This window comes from Pyxicephalus adspersus, chromosome 11, assembly GCF_032062135.1.
Source record: "Pyxicephalus adspersus chromosome 11, UCB_Pads_2.0, whole genome shotgun sequence".
Classification (NCBI taxonomy): Eukaryota; Metazoa; Chordata; class Amphibia; order Anura; family Pyxicephalidae; genus Pyxicephalus; species Pyxicephalus adspersus.
In genome coordinates this window covers 28256360-28271677 of record NC_092868.1, presented here as the reverse complement: position 1 = coordinate 28271677, position 15318 = coordinate 28256360, and the positions used below count along the sequence as shown (strand labels likewise).

The window sequence follows — 15318 nt, the reverse complement described above, 5'->3', positions numbered from 1 at the left end:
GTGGCAGCAGGTGACACCTGTTCCAGGAAAAACACGGATAGAAAAAAAAACACTTTGCCCAGTCTCCTCATTCATTTTGCAAAGGCTGGATTAAATCAAAGGGCAAAGAGGATTGAGAACCTGTGTCATTTCTTCCCTGGTATATTTATTAAGGCCTTTATGATAAAGATTTTTCACCGACATTTGATCCACATGCCTGGCACATATAATACATAGCTGTCATGTGATTGAATTCACCTGGATGAAAGCCAGCTTGAATAAGCTTCTATAAACAAGATTTTGTTTTGGTGTGTTGTTATCTTGCGACTAATTAACTGTAGTGTGAAAACAAATGCATGGTAGACACTAAAGCTTGATGCCAGACAAATGCATAAAAACACAATTTAATTTAGGTAATTGCTCAGTACAAAATGTAGTTTATACAAAAAAGCTTGTATAAATACCTATATCTGTCTTTTTCAGATTAAAACCAACAGAACCCAGTAGTGCAAGCCAATTAGGATTTACTGCAGTGCACAGTGCTGCTGCGCTTTACCCAATCAGCCAAAATAGAGGTTGCCCCCTCTGTTCCACTGTCACATTCAAAATAGTATACTTCACTAGGTATACTAGTTTTTATATATTAACTATTAGGAAACAGAAAAAAAAAACTTGTCTTCTGACGCATTTTGTCATTTGGCTTCTTCAAAGGAAAGCAAGATATGTATCAGTAAATGTTCCAATGGTCTTTAGTAAAACCTTAGAACTAGAAGAAGGCTTCAAAAATGAACCCTGTAGTTTAGAAATCAATGTTTAGAAAAAAAGGTTTTGGGAGAAAAGGAGTTAATGCAGCAGCTCCATGTATCTGAGCTAGCAAACAGCGAAATGCGTCAGTAACCAAGATTCTTTTTCCTGTTCCCTAATGGTTATTATAGAAAAGCGAGTTATGAGTGTACTATCTTAAATGTGACAGTGGAGCTTTGTGTAGAACTTGATTTTCACTAAATCAGTTTTCGTTGCCAAAAAAGCCTGCTTTCTGTAATATGAGTTCAAGCTTATTGGTCTAATGTCAGTGACCAAGCTGTATTACTACAATGGATAATAGCGATGTCACTGTTTTTTCTGGCAGGATTGTGCACCCCACAGGATTAGCAGCTCAGGATAACAAATCCTTGGGAAAGTTAAACTACTTTTATCTCTCCAACTGTATGTTAAGCCAATGGGAGCAAATAGGACCAAACCTGTTTTCGGCATATGCAGGTTGAATGTTAATGCAAACCTAAAATTGAATTGTGTCATTGTACTTTCTTCTGTCCTTTATGATAATTAGAATGATAGCTTTTATTAGTAGTAATTTACAGAGTGTATATCTAGTAATTACACCAGTCCTCACTTTGTGTCACAACACTTCTATGTATGCCTTGACAAAAACTATTCCATTCTATGGTAATGATATCAAGTTCTTCTTTTTTCCTTGGATCTACAAAGTATGCATGTGGCCTTGCTGTCAGTCTGTAAAAATACAGGCATGTCCCCTGCCCAGCTCTGCAGGAATAGCAAGGCAAAGTAATAGTATCTGCCCACATCAACTAGGACCAAAATGGAAAACATTGCTTGAGCATTGTGTTTTTGAGCTTATGTCACTGAAATAATGCAAAAGTCCTAGGCTGGTCCCGAGGATAGATAGCAAAAGAGATGGCTGCCCCGAGACAGCATGGGAGGGATGCATAAAAAGCAGGACTTGCAAACTATGATGATGAAGTAGTCCACAGTACAAAAAGTAAGTGCGGTCAATTTTGGCATTTTCACCTTGGATACCAAAGAATCCTGTGCTGGCAATGAATAGCCCACCACTAGGGTTAAAGAGGTTAAAATTAAAACCTATGTGGCTCACAGCTGATGTTAAAAAAGCCATAAAGAACAAGAAAAGGGCATTTCAAAATAAAAAAATGAAGCATCACCTTCTTCATTTGAAAATTATAAAGAATATAACAAAAGGAGATAAAATGTGCAAAACTTCAAAATGAAGGACAAAGAAAAGTAAGGCAAACCCAACAATTTTTTTTTAAATATATTAATAGCAAAAAGATCAGATCTGAGCATGTACACCCCTAAAGGGTATTTCTGGGTTGGTAACTGGGGTTAAAGAAAAGGCAGATTTACTAAACACTTTTTTTTAGCTCTGTGTAAATGGTTCACAATGGCTCAAAATTGATATGATTCAGAAACAGTTTGGCAAAAATAAGGTTGGCAAAGCACCAGAACCTGTTGGATTACATCCATGTGTCCTCAAAGAGCTGAGCTCAGTTATTTTAAAGCCATTATTTCTAATTTTTAGAGACTCTTTAATCATTGGCATGGTACCAATAGATTGGCGAAAGGTCAATGTGGTTTCTATCTTTAAAAAGGAAGCAAAGTCATTACCAGGTAACTACAGACCGGTTAGTTTAACGTTCATAGTTGGAAAGGTCTTAGAGAGTTTGATAAAGAAGTTTCTGCTGGAAAATAATAATATAAATGATAGTCAGCGTGGCTTCAAGAAAGACCGAAGTTATCAAACGAATTTACTCTCTTTTTATGAGGAAGTAAGTAAACAGGTAAAGAGTGCAAGAGCAGTTGATATAGTGTACTTGGACTTTGCTAAAGCATTTGACACTGTACCCCACAGATGGTAATATGCAAGTTAAGGTCAATAGGTTTAGAAAAGTCAGTTTGTAAATGGATAGAGAACTGGCTTAAGGACCGCATCCAGCGAGTAGTGATTAATGATTCATACTCTGGGTGGTCTAAGGTTATTAGTGGTGTACCCCAAGGTTCAGTGTTGGGACCTTCACTGTTTAACATCTTTATAAATAATATATAATTTGGGATTAAAAGTACAATTTCTGTGTTTTCAGATGACACCAAACTATTTAATGGAATTATGTCCATACAGGATGTCTATAATCTACAAGCAGACCTGGATGTACTGTTTGATTGGGCAGCCAAGTGGCAAATGACATTTATTATAGATAAATGTAAAGTTATGCACTTGGGAGCTAACAACATGCATGCTTTATACTGTCTAGGGGGAACACATTTGGGGTGGGGGGCAGAAATGGAAAAGGATCTGGGGGTTCTGGTAGATCATAGACTTAATAACAGCATGCAATGCCAAGCTGCAATATCAATAGCAAAACACTTTCTTGTATCAAAAGAGAAATAGACTGCAGAGATGGAGACATAATCCTGCCCCTGTACAAAGCATTGGTCAGACCACATCTGGAATATGCAGTCCAGTCGTTGGTTACTTTTTTACGAACGATTTTTTGCCCAATCGATCGTTCGTCGTTCGATTGGAACGATAAAAATTGGAAGTGTGTACGCACCTATATACTACTAATCTATACTATTAATAGATTACAACAAACCAGAGACATACTTAGGATCCCCCTAGCTAGAAGGTATGATAAAGTAAGTAAAACATTAAAAACTGCCACAATATTCAAATGTAAGAGTATAAATTGGGTTTTAACATTTACATTTTTTAACACAATAAAATTGTGGTTTTGAAAATGTTAAAAAATTCTTTTTTTCTACATTCATCTATGAAACAATGAAAACATGTTTGATAATAAGACTAGACTGGTCCTTGCCAAATGGAGATAATCCTTTATCATCCTGAGATTGCTAATGTGAACTAGGCCATGTGACATAGGATATGTGTACTAAAAGCTCAGGGTGATAATGGATTATCAGTTCCAAGATACTAAGGAATATACTGCACCCTGTGATTTACCTCCAACTGGCTCCATGAAGAGTATAAAGAGTATAAAATATGTGCTTGACACTTAGCCCTGTGCTGGGCCACTCTCTTGTGAATTAATTAGGTGCACAGTATTTAAAAAACATTTGTCCAAACCCCAGCAAGGTCTATATTTTTTTAGGGCTAAGAAATGATATCACCAACAAACCTAAGAATGTTTTAGCACTTTTTATTTACTGTTGTTTTGTATATCAGCATCCAGGATATTTTCAAATCATAATCTATTTTCATACTTTTTCCACATCACGTAGCAATTTTTGTGATAAGACACATTTTCATGAATTTGGATTGAGGGGTTTAGTTGTTTCCAATCCTAAAAACCTTTGGCAGTGTCAGGAAATATTGTAAGTTTAGGCTCTCAATATTGGGAAACAAAAAAGGTCACTGTCAGATTGGCAATAAATCATTTTTTTTCAAATGATCCCCATTTTTTAGAATCTTCAAAAACCATTAGGGGCCAATATGTCCTCTATCATGTACAGTTGAAAATTTAATTTTTATTTGAACAAAGCAACTGTTTTGGTGCTATGTTCAAAACACTTTGAATGAGTGTTGTTAAGTGTAGATTTTGAGAATTCGGCCCACTTTACAGAATCTGTACTTTGTAATCTGTAAGAGAAGCAACCCCTTTAGGACATTTAGGGTTATACTTGTTTGATTCCTTTGGTTGTTGTTGTTTGCCAGTCGTGGCTTTGCCTTCACTGGTCACACCTGCTACTAGATCACATCCGCTCCTTGTCCCCTGAGACAAACATAAACAAACAGAAGCCACAACAAAAACCTTTTGCCTCTAGCATTATCACATCATCTTCTGTTAAAAAAATATCATCAGCTTTATGGATCTGCAGTCTTTCTATGTTGAAGAAATCTGCTCAGTCATTGTGATCTATATTACAACCACTAGTATAATTTTTTTCTTTCAGTAACTGATTGTCCTGTATTTGGGTACAGCCATTGTTTAAACCTTTCAGCTAAAGATGGGGCAGTTTGTTCTTTGTCTTCTTTAAATGCAGAGATGGATTTTTTTTAGGCGCTATGTTGTTTGTTGCTGTTAGACTGCCCTCGTAAATGAGCTCTTAAAAATATCACTATACTCGAGTATACACCAGGATTTATATTTATTTATATCTGGTCACGCCAGTTGATGAGACTATGTTCTCATTTAAAGCATATACCAAACTTTTGCCTTCTGAGACACAGAGTTTGTTACACACTTCACATAAGGACGCTGGTGGCCAACAATAATGCACAAAAGATCATTTGAGAGCAAGTGACCCATCTTAACCAGTTCAATAGTACAACATACCTTTCCAAAAATATGAAAGAATGAACCCCTTTTGCTTCATTTTTTCCTATTGAATTAAAGTTTTAAAATACTATACCATGGATATATTTATTCACATTAATTTTATTGGCATTTCTGTTGATTATTGTTTTAAATGTTAGTAGTGATGGTGAATGTTTGTGCCCTAGGTTTATATTTGAGTCAATTTAAGTTACTTAAGTTTTTTTTCAGATGAAAGTATTTGGATCAGTTTATATTCAAGTATATATGGCAATTACATTTTATTCATCTACATTTACATTACATACAACAGCAAAGTAAATATAACAAATTACTATTCTGTAGATACAAATACTATTTCTTGTAGAGATTTTTATGGACTCTATCCACCTAAGGCAGACACTTTTTTTTTTTTTTTTATTTGTGCTTTGAAAAGGGTTTTAGTATTGTAAAATATCAAAACATTGCTCTGTCACATTGGCATACACAGTAATATGCTGTAAATATATTGTGACAGGACCAGGGAACACTAGTTATATGCTATTGAAAGTGCAGCTCAATAACATTTAGCTTGTCAGACGCAGCACGAAATGTGCCCCTAAGGAAACTATTTCACACTGAAAAGATGTGCAATAAAAATGTAAAAAGGAAAACTTGATAAAAAGCATCTTACTAAAAGAGCTAGGCTAAAATATATCTTTGTAAAAACTTAAAGATAAAGGATTTTGTAATCTATTTATCTATTTTAATGCAGATTTAAATTGTATTTTCCATTGCATCAGCTTTTTGTTGCCTTTAAACCCTTCCATAATAACCTGATATTTTATAAGAAAAACTGTATGTCTGCACAAATTTAAATGCAGAAGAACAATACTCCTAAATCCTAATGTATAACATGTGCATATGCTTATAAATATTTCAGTGCTTCTTCATTGTCATAGGCCTAATAAATAGCAGGAGTTTTTAGTAGTTTCTAGTAAAGTGATTCTCCACCAGATTCCGTGGAACCTCAGGGTTCCTCCAGGGGTTGCTAGGGATTCCTTGAGCAATAAGTAGTTTGTGCCTTTCAGGTCAACTCAAATGACACCAATGATCTTTTTGGCCATCTATAATTGTGGCATTCTTCCTGCTGGCCAGCAATGTGGGAGGCATTGTTCCTACTGACCACCACACTAATGTACTGTGAGTTGTGAATATAGTAATTATTAAAGAGGTTCCCTGAAGACCTAAAAGTTCTTTTAAGGGGTTCCCTCATGTTAAAAAGGTTTAGAAACACTGGTCTAGCATGTACCTATATATTGTCACTCCTAGGTGATGTCATTGAAACAGGTGACCATAGGTTTTTTGCTATAAAATGAACTAATGGGTATTAAGCCTGGTAGTATGTGTGCACAGTATTATAAATAAAAATGTACTTTTTACAAGCTGTCAGCAGCCATCAGGATTCCTAGCCAATCTCCATCCATTTAAACACCTAACAGAAAACCAAATCTGGAAGTTATCGGTCCTATTATGATAACTGGGAGTCATTATACTAGCATCACAAAGGTTATCAATCCTCTGGTATATTTGATAGTTTTCTATGCAGTGGAGTATTCCTTTCTCCTCTCATTATTTTCAACAAATAGGACCAAGTGATCATTCATCCAATTCAAATCTCTGAATGTCCCCTGAGGAAGCCCATTGGTGAAACGTGTCTGGATGGGCAGACAATGGTACCATGTGATCACTAAATGAAATTAAAATAGCTAACCAACGCTGTGATTATGGTCAAATTTGTATACAAAAAATTGTTCACAAAATTGCTATAACTTTGTACTTTTTCATACTATTTCTACTTGAAGTAAATATGAATTACCTTGTATACCAAAAAACCCTGCCTATTCCTTTGCAATATAAACAAAAATGTAGTAAAGGGATCTATTGCCTGAAGAACTAGCAGTCAGAATAAGGCCAAATTTTCCACCTAACCTCTTCCTGTGCAGTATGGCTGCTCTATACCACTCCAAATGCATTTTATACTAAGGGGCTGGCTAAACTAAAAAACTCATATTGCCCCCTCCAAGCCTACTGGTCATGGCCCAAAATTGAAAAAAAACTGTACTGTCGCATTTGCACACAAATTCTCAGAGGAGGCAAGTGATATCATTTCAGGTGATATAGGTACATGCTGCTCCTAGTTTTATTTTTCTTCATAAGTTGTTATAAATTAGTTGGGCTGCCCTTTCAGCACTCCAAAAGACCCTATCAACATAAACTAATTTAGCCCCAAAATAAATGGAAACACCTAAATCATATCTTCTAAAACAAAAGGCTAATCTTTTTTTTTTTTTTTTTTTTTTTTTTAAATAAAAGCCTTTAAGAATGAAAAGCAGCTTGCTATGGTCAAGTCAACCACAAACTATCATTTAAACTAAAAACTCTCAGTAAAAAGAAAAAGCAGCAAATAGGATGATTATCCAAAGAGTTAGCAATCAAATAAAGTTTCTCAACTGACCCTAATCTCATTCTGTGCAGTTTGTCAGCTTTTCCTGTAGCACCGACTACAATAAACCACCTCTTTTATAGTAAGGGGGCTGGCTCATACAAAAGCCTTCTTTTTGGCCCTTCTAAGATAACTAACCGTGTCTCAAAGACAATGTAGTGCGTTGGGGTTAATAAAAATATTGCCATGTGAATTTACAAGAAATTTTGAACCAATGGGATTCAACGCAAATGTTGTTAGGACAGATATGCACAGCTTGTTGCAATGAAGTTTGTGAGAAGGCCAGCATTGAGTGCTGTGACATATTTGACCTCATAAATGAGAACGCCTGAAGGAGTTACTGGATTCTCCATTTGATGTTTCCAGTAATATACAGGAGGGTGAACAGAAAAAAAGCTGTTCTATAGATTCTGGGTTTAATCAAACAAAATGTATTTTTGCTGTGGTTGCTGGTAGAACAATAAAAGAAAACAAAGACAATATGTGCTCTGAATTCATATCAATGCCATATAGGAATGAGCGAACATGCTCGGATTCAGTTCACAATTTTGTACATTTCACTAAGTTTGCAATCTTTATAGAAAACCTGGTGAAAGTCAATAGGAGGTGAATCTAGTTATTCAACTCTGGCCATTTGTAGAGCAAGCTATTGGAAAAAAAGATGAGGATGCAGGTTATCCAATACTTACTACTGTGCTGACCAAGGAAAAGGCTATGCATTGGAAATGGAATGTTGTTTACTATTTCTGGCAGCAAATCTGCAAACTATTTTGGCCAAAGTTTGCATTTGATAAATTAAATTAAGGAAGTGGGTAGACATGGTCCACCTCAGGGGCCCTACTGTTCCTCATCAGATGCCACGATATAAAGAATAATACCGTATTCATAATGCTGCACCTCAGTTCTGTATGCCAACTGGTGTTATAGATTTGGTGCACACATCTTTTGTCAAATAATGTGTCTTTAGTCCTCTTCATGTGCAGACTGTCCACCTGCTTGAGTACTTCCTCTTTCAATAAAAGACGGTGTTTGTGTGCCAACAGCTGGAGGGTGTCACTACCACACTCTTGGTGACATCATTAGTCTTCTCTTCCTCTGAATGGACTATCATACACAGGAGTAACAGGTGTGTTGTTAGGTAGAATCCTTACTTTGTTTGTAGAACCCCCATGCACATGTCACTGACAGTCAGAGCTCTCAAAACAAAGACAGGTGAATAATTTGACAAAACTACTTCAATCACAATTTCTTGCAACAATGTATCTACAGTATCCTAAAAAATGGCTTTAGTGGGTAAGGGGCTAAGCTATTTCATCATGGAGTCATACAGACAACAATGAATACTCCTGCCGGAGGAGGAATCCTTTTTGCCCCATATTGTAACACAAAATCCAACAATATCTAAGAAAGCCCCATTGCCAAAGTAGATAGAGATCTTTGTACCAAAGCCCTGCAAAAGTTAAAAAAAGCTATTACCATAGGTTGCACAACCCATCAGCAACTGTTTAAGGTTAAAATCTCAGTTTTGGTTTGACATTTCATTTAGCCCCTCTTTACACATGAGAGGTGCAAGGCATCATCCAGTATTCCATTTAATAAAACACAATGCCTTATGGCAGCCCATTTATTTTAAAGGGGTTGCCAATGCACAACAGTGCACCAAAAAGACAAACATTAATATTATTATTAAACAGGATTTATACAGCAAATGACAGACAAATTCAGACAGCGACACAGGAGGAGAGGACCCTGCCCTGAAGAGCTTACAATCTAGGAGACATGGACCTTTTACTTTACTACACTACACCACACTGTACATATTGTTCCCTGTTTGTGTGTTGTAGTGCACTGCAAAGCATGTAAGTTGGGGTGCTATTCAAAACGAATACCAATGTATTTCAACGATAATCGGGAATCACTGTACTTACCACAGTGCGTAGATCTGTAGCTGGCTTTAATCTGTTTCTGTAGACCTTCCTAAACTAGGACGCTTGCTATTCACATTAGTACTTATTCATAGCTATTTACCTATACATATTTACAAATGCTACTACTAGCCACACTTATCCATTTTAGCTAAGGCTAGTTTCCATGATATTGATTTCTGATTCTTAGATATATTTCTTACATATTGGGCCTGATTAATAAAAGCTTTCCAAGACTGGAGAAGATAGACTATCATGAGAGAACCTGGGTGATCCAGAAATGACCACTGTCTTTAAATGTAAAAAGCATCATTGAAGAGCCGAATGTATAGTCCTGTTAGCTACAAAGTGTTATTGACTATTTACCAGTCATGCACTCTCTATAGGAAACCAATTTGTTGGGTTTTGTCATCATGAGCTTGGTACAGCTGTTCTTACTGCAAGACTCCCAGTGTGATACATCTCCTCCTTTATGACCCTAACAATTAACCCTAAACAAAGCAGAGTTGTACCTAGTTGTACTTATCTTAAACAAAAGGGTAGACAACCCTTTTATTTAAAGTAAAATTGTTGTTTGTTTGTGTTTTTTTTTAAGTGCAACACACTTTAAAAAAAAAGAAAAAAAAAAGGGGCAGCACCGCACTTAATTCTCAATCGCCTAGACGATCAAAAACGAATGGGAGCTGCTTCTTCTGTGCAAGCCTGAGTATCTCCGGCATGTGCAGAAGGAGCCCTTTCATCAATAGGAAAACAAAAATTAACAATCATATGCATGTGCAGTGAGATCGGCAATTTTTTTCCCAAGCTACATCACCTGATCTCGCGCCTGCGCAGTGCAAGATCAGGTGACATAGGAATAAGAGAGGAGAAGATGGCGGCGTCTGGGTATCTGAAGACAGATACCTGGATGATGCAGGACCAGATTAAAGAAACCCCCCGACGAATAGACTGATCTGTGGGATTGAAGGTAAGTGTGATTTTTTTTTTGTCTTGGGTTACTTTTGGGTTTACTTCTGCTTTAAGGAAAACCTGCACAGAAAGAGTATGTGGACTTCTAATATTATCCCTATTTTTTTTTTTTTAAGTCTTCTTTTTGACCCAGTACTTTTGCTAAATCTCTCCCCCAAAACAAAAGTGGTATTAGCAAAGTATTAACTCCCAGAACCTCAAGCTAAATATTTAGACACTAACAATGTAAAGCTAAATAGGAAATTTACTTTTTTTTGGTTATTTTTTTACTTTCAACATCAATTTATCCAGAATTTAATTTTAGGTAGATATAAAATATACCATCAAGTTTCTTATAAGCTCATTTATATGGGTCATTTACCTGTATTTTCATGCTTTGCCTTGCCGTGAGCCAAAAACAGGAAGTTTAAGTAACAAAATGCAGTTGCATTTATTTTTGTTCTGCTGGTGTGCATAGATGTGCATGATATTCTCGGTGCCCTTTTGGGAAATTAGTTCATGAAAGAGCTGAAAGGTGTGCTGATGGCTGTAAGTCTTTTCTGTTTGAATCTTTATATTGGAGGACCTTCACAATATCTTCCAGCAGGTGCAGATACTTTAAAGCATACCTGTTAAAAAAATGTGTTTTATAAAAAGTTATAAGCTGTGTGTTTGTAAGTGAGGCTTGAAAGTGATGTGAACAAATGAGGATTGTATGAAAGAAGAGGAGAGCCCTGCTGATGTAGCATGGCATGCCTGTTGGGTGTCAAGTGTCAAAGCAGATGTCATTTTATCACACATGGATGGGACAGTCAGGCAAAGGGGCGGGTATGGGCCTTGGAGTACAGAGAGAGTTGGTGTGTGTCAAAGACAGTGAGAAGGGGGAATCTTTCAACTAATGACCACATCGACCGAAGCTCCCTTACCCAACTCGAATTGGGAAATCTTTTGGTCTCACTCCCTTCTCCTTTCATTGAAGCTTGTTTCCTTTGGCCTTAGAACTGACAAGGCCACAATACCAAAAAAAAATATTTTTTCAGAAGATTTTAAGAAAAAAAGCCAACCTGTATATCTACAACCCAAGCAACTCAAGCAAGAAGTTTTACTAACAAGGGAACAAAACAAATTCAATGAAAGCAAGAAGATTGTTTAAAGCTCATACATCAATTCAGAAAAGTTTAATTTATTTCTGACTCCATTTTTTATTTATTGAGGACACTCATTTAAAATATTTATTTAGTTATTTTTTTTAAATATTTATTTACATTTTATTTTTCACTCCCGGAATTTTTTTTCTTCGGTGTTTGTTTATTTAAAAGGGAGCAATTACGTCTGTCTCTGTCCCCTTAATCCAGTCCGTTGGGACACCCAGGATTTTGCCACCCAATATGACCTTGCTGGCTTCAGAGCGCTCTATGCTCATCCGGAGCAAGTTTCGCTCAGGTAAGTTGATAATGAAAGACTTCATGTAAGAAAGGTTGTGTTTAGTTTTTTTCCTCTATATTGTATTATAAACTCTTGTTTACTTGAATGTGCCCAGAATTAAATTGTATGTATATGCAGAGCCTTTTTTAAATTGCATTATGGAGTATAGAATGAATCCTCTTTCTAGTTTTTTGCGCTGTGAGTGTTCACACTAGGGTAATTTGGGCCCATTCACAAACATGCGCTGTGGCAATGCATGCATTACTGTGTTACTGCAATGCTCACTATGTGCATTAGTACAGTGTGGTGTCATTCATTCTGAATAGCACAGCAATACACTTGTTTAACGCATCTGCAATGCAATGCACTAAAGTGATGACAATGGAGCAGGTCCAGTTTTTTATTGGTATGGTGTATTGGTCAACACATTCAAATGCACAGCACAGCACAGCTGTCATCATATATATTTTATTTATATATATATAAATTCATCATATATATGAATATGCCCCTGGTCCTGTAACCATTGCTACCAATAAAAAAATGATGAAAAATTCAAAATTTTAAATTGTCACCTGAGCATAAATGAAGGGATATCTTCCAATAGGGACACCTATTCTGGTTACATCTATCTACGGAATGACTTTGTAGAGGTTTTCTCTCATTTCCTTGCATGCAATAAAGAGAACCTCTGCCACCCAGAGGCACAGACAGTTTTGGGTTATATATTACTAATAAAACAGTAGTTTTACTTTTTAAAATGTACATACATTTGTATCAGCAAGTGTGCAATATGTATTCCAGCAACCAATAAGTAGGCAAACATATCTGTGTGTTCTGACTGCTGAAAACTAATAAAAGTAGGATCTAAATCTGCTAGATGTTTGGGATGCTGCACTCTGAACATCACCAATGTCCTTTATACTCTCAGGACTTTACTTGCTTCAAACACCAAGTCACATTGAGTCCATGGGCCTGATTTATAAAAACTCTCCAAGGCTGCAGAGGATACACTTTCATCGGTGCTAGCAAATATTTTGAGTCCTGGACCAGATCCATTCCAGGTTTATTGGATCATCCAGCTTCACTGATGAAATGTATTCTCTCCAGCCTTGGAGAACCTTAATAACTCAGGCCCTATATTATTATAATAGTAATAAAAAGAATTTATATAGCACCAACATATTACACAGCACTGTACATTAAATAGGGGTTGCAAATGACAGACGAATACAGACAGTGACACCAGAGGAGAGGACACTGCCCCAAAGAGCTTACACTCTAAGATTTGTATTTTGTGAATAGGAGTTTTCAGGGCTTAGAAGGATTCTGTACACAAGCGTGCTAAATGTAGATGCACAAAAAGCTTCCCTGGGGTGTTCACAATCAAGAAATACAGCATAGTAATTATATATCAATGTACAGAGACCTCTGTCAGAGGTTTACCAATGTTCATGTCCCTGTTAGGGAGATTTGCTCTTTCTTAATTGTCCTGATCACTAATATCACCAGGACGGAAAGTGAGGAACAATTCAAATTATGAGTTGCCTCAAGAAAAAAAATGGGGGAAATGATCATGTTGCAAAGATATCCTTTTACTTCCTGTTAAGTCTTCTGTACAGGAAGCAAAGGAAGGAAGGGAATCTTCCCTAATTAGACACAGATTGCAAAAACGCATTTAAAATTAAAAAAAAAAGTTTTGGTCTAGATATACTTTACTGACTTGGTACTACCTTATGTGACCTTAAAAACAAGTGAGATGCCAGATGGTGATCTTATTAAAATGAACATTATCACATTAGGGATGTTGGCTAATGTGGATGGCCCCTGGCTGTTAGAGGCCTATATGGAGAGATGCTGAAACCTCAATTAACCAAAAGTTACACATGAATAGTAAGAAGTACTTTTTCTTTTGATTTGGTTTAGGATTGGATGGATGGTTTATTTACAAGACAAATTAGAGAATATGCGGCTAAATCACACCAGGAGTATTGTGTGTATTACATGTTAATGAATACTAAACACAACACATATGTTGCATTATACAAACGCTTTAATATACATGTGATCACACATTGCAGTGCATTTTTATTAGGTGAACCTTCATGTAAATAAAAGGTATGTTTTTCCACTCTTCTCTTACCTGTCAGCTTTCAACCAACCCCCTTCCACCTTTAAAGTTTTCACCCCCAAATAATAAATATAAATAAAACCCCCTACTTGTGGGCTTTGTGCAATAAAGTTGGCATGTCCAATCCTGTGAAAATTACCTTTAAACAGAATTTCAATTTTTGCATGACATGTCCACTTTGCCACAGTGCATTGTGATGCGCTAAATTGAAGCGGCCACAATATAATTATTTAGGAGATTCCATACAATATACACGTTATTCTATATATGTAATAACCAATAGTGGTCATTAGAAATCCATATCTAACTGGTCTGAGCTTAGCAGGATTTATTACCCTACAGTATTGGAGCTGCTTCCTTAAAATCATGAATCTCACATTGCTGACCCCATTATCTGCATACCTAATCCTGCTCAGTGACTCAGAAGCCACAAGTCATGTTAGCCAAGCAACTATTTAGAGAAATGTGGTCGTCATGTACATCCTAAATAAATCATGCCAATCTCTGATTATATAACCTACGTGCTGTACTGGTAGGACACAACATATGCTTTTCAGGGCACATGATGTGTCTATGTAAATAGTGATTTTCTCCAGGTCACTATTTCCATATCTATGACAATGTCCAGGTCTGCTGATAGATTGCTTAGGCCCTTTACATTGAAATACAGGATTGGGGCATTCATGCACTTTACTATCAGAAAATACACTTGAGAATGATCTGTGCAGTGTCAGAGAGGGACATCACTATGCCCCCCATATGAACCTATACACTGCACTGGTACACAAGACATAAAAAGGAAAACTGTAGCCAATACTACAGTTCAAATATTTGTGGTTCTACTGGAGTATGGGGTCTACTGAAATGTAGTGCATAGTATTTTAGATGTGTTTTACAAAATATTATCACATTCAAATTCAATTTTGCAATACTGAAAAACATTTTTTTAGAAATTTTGAAAAACTTTGGTTTTTATCACTGATATGTGAACAAAGTATAAGGCTACCCATAGGCAAAGAATAGTCAGATAGTGCTTACCCTCAGTACAGGAAATCCCTCAAACATTGCCGAGCTCCTAAAAAATGTGCAACACTGGCATTCTGACCTGGCAGATTTACACCAATACCAAGTGTGTGGGGCTGAGCAATGCAGATAGATGTACCTAGTGCTATGTATTTCACAGAGAAATTGATCACAACTGACTTTATGCATTTTTGCTTCTTCTCTGGTGAGATGATGGAAGCTGTACTATAAAGAAAACGCACAGGACTTTGGAATATATAAATTATAAATTATATATATGTATATATAAATATATATATAAATATATATATA

The 15318-nt window shown here is 36.3% G+C and overlaps 1 protein-coding gene across 1 annotated transcript in view; it reads left to right on the top strand.

Moving 5' to 3' along the window:
• The first annotated feature begins 11317 nt into the window (after window positions 1–11317).
• Window positions 11318–15318, top strand: part of MAMSTR (MEF2 activating motif and SAP domain containing transcriptional regulator) — a 33213-nt gene continuing 29212 nt past the window's right edge. The window contains exon 1 of the mRNA XM_072426394.1: window positions 11318–11870. Coding sequence (XP_072282495.1) covers window positions 11816–11870 — 55 coding nt within the window. The 5' untranslated portion in view covers window positions 11318–11815. The remainder of the gene's footprint in view (window positions 11871–15318) is intronic.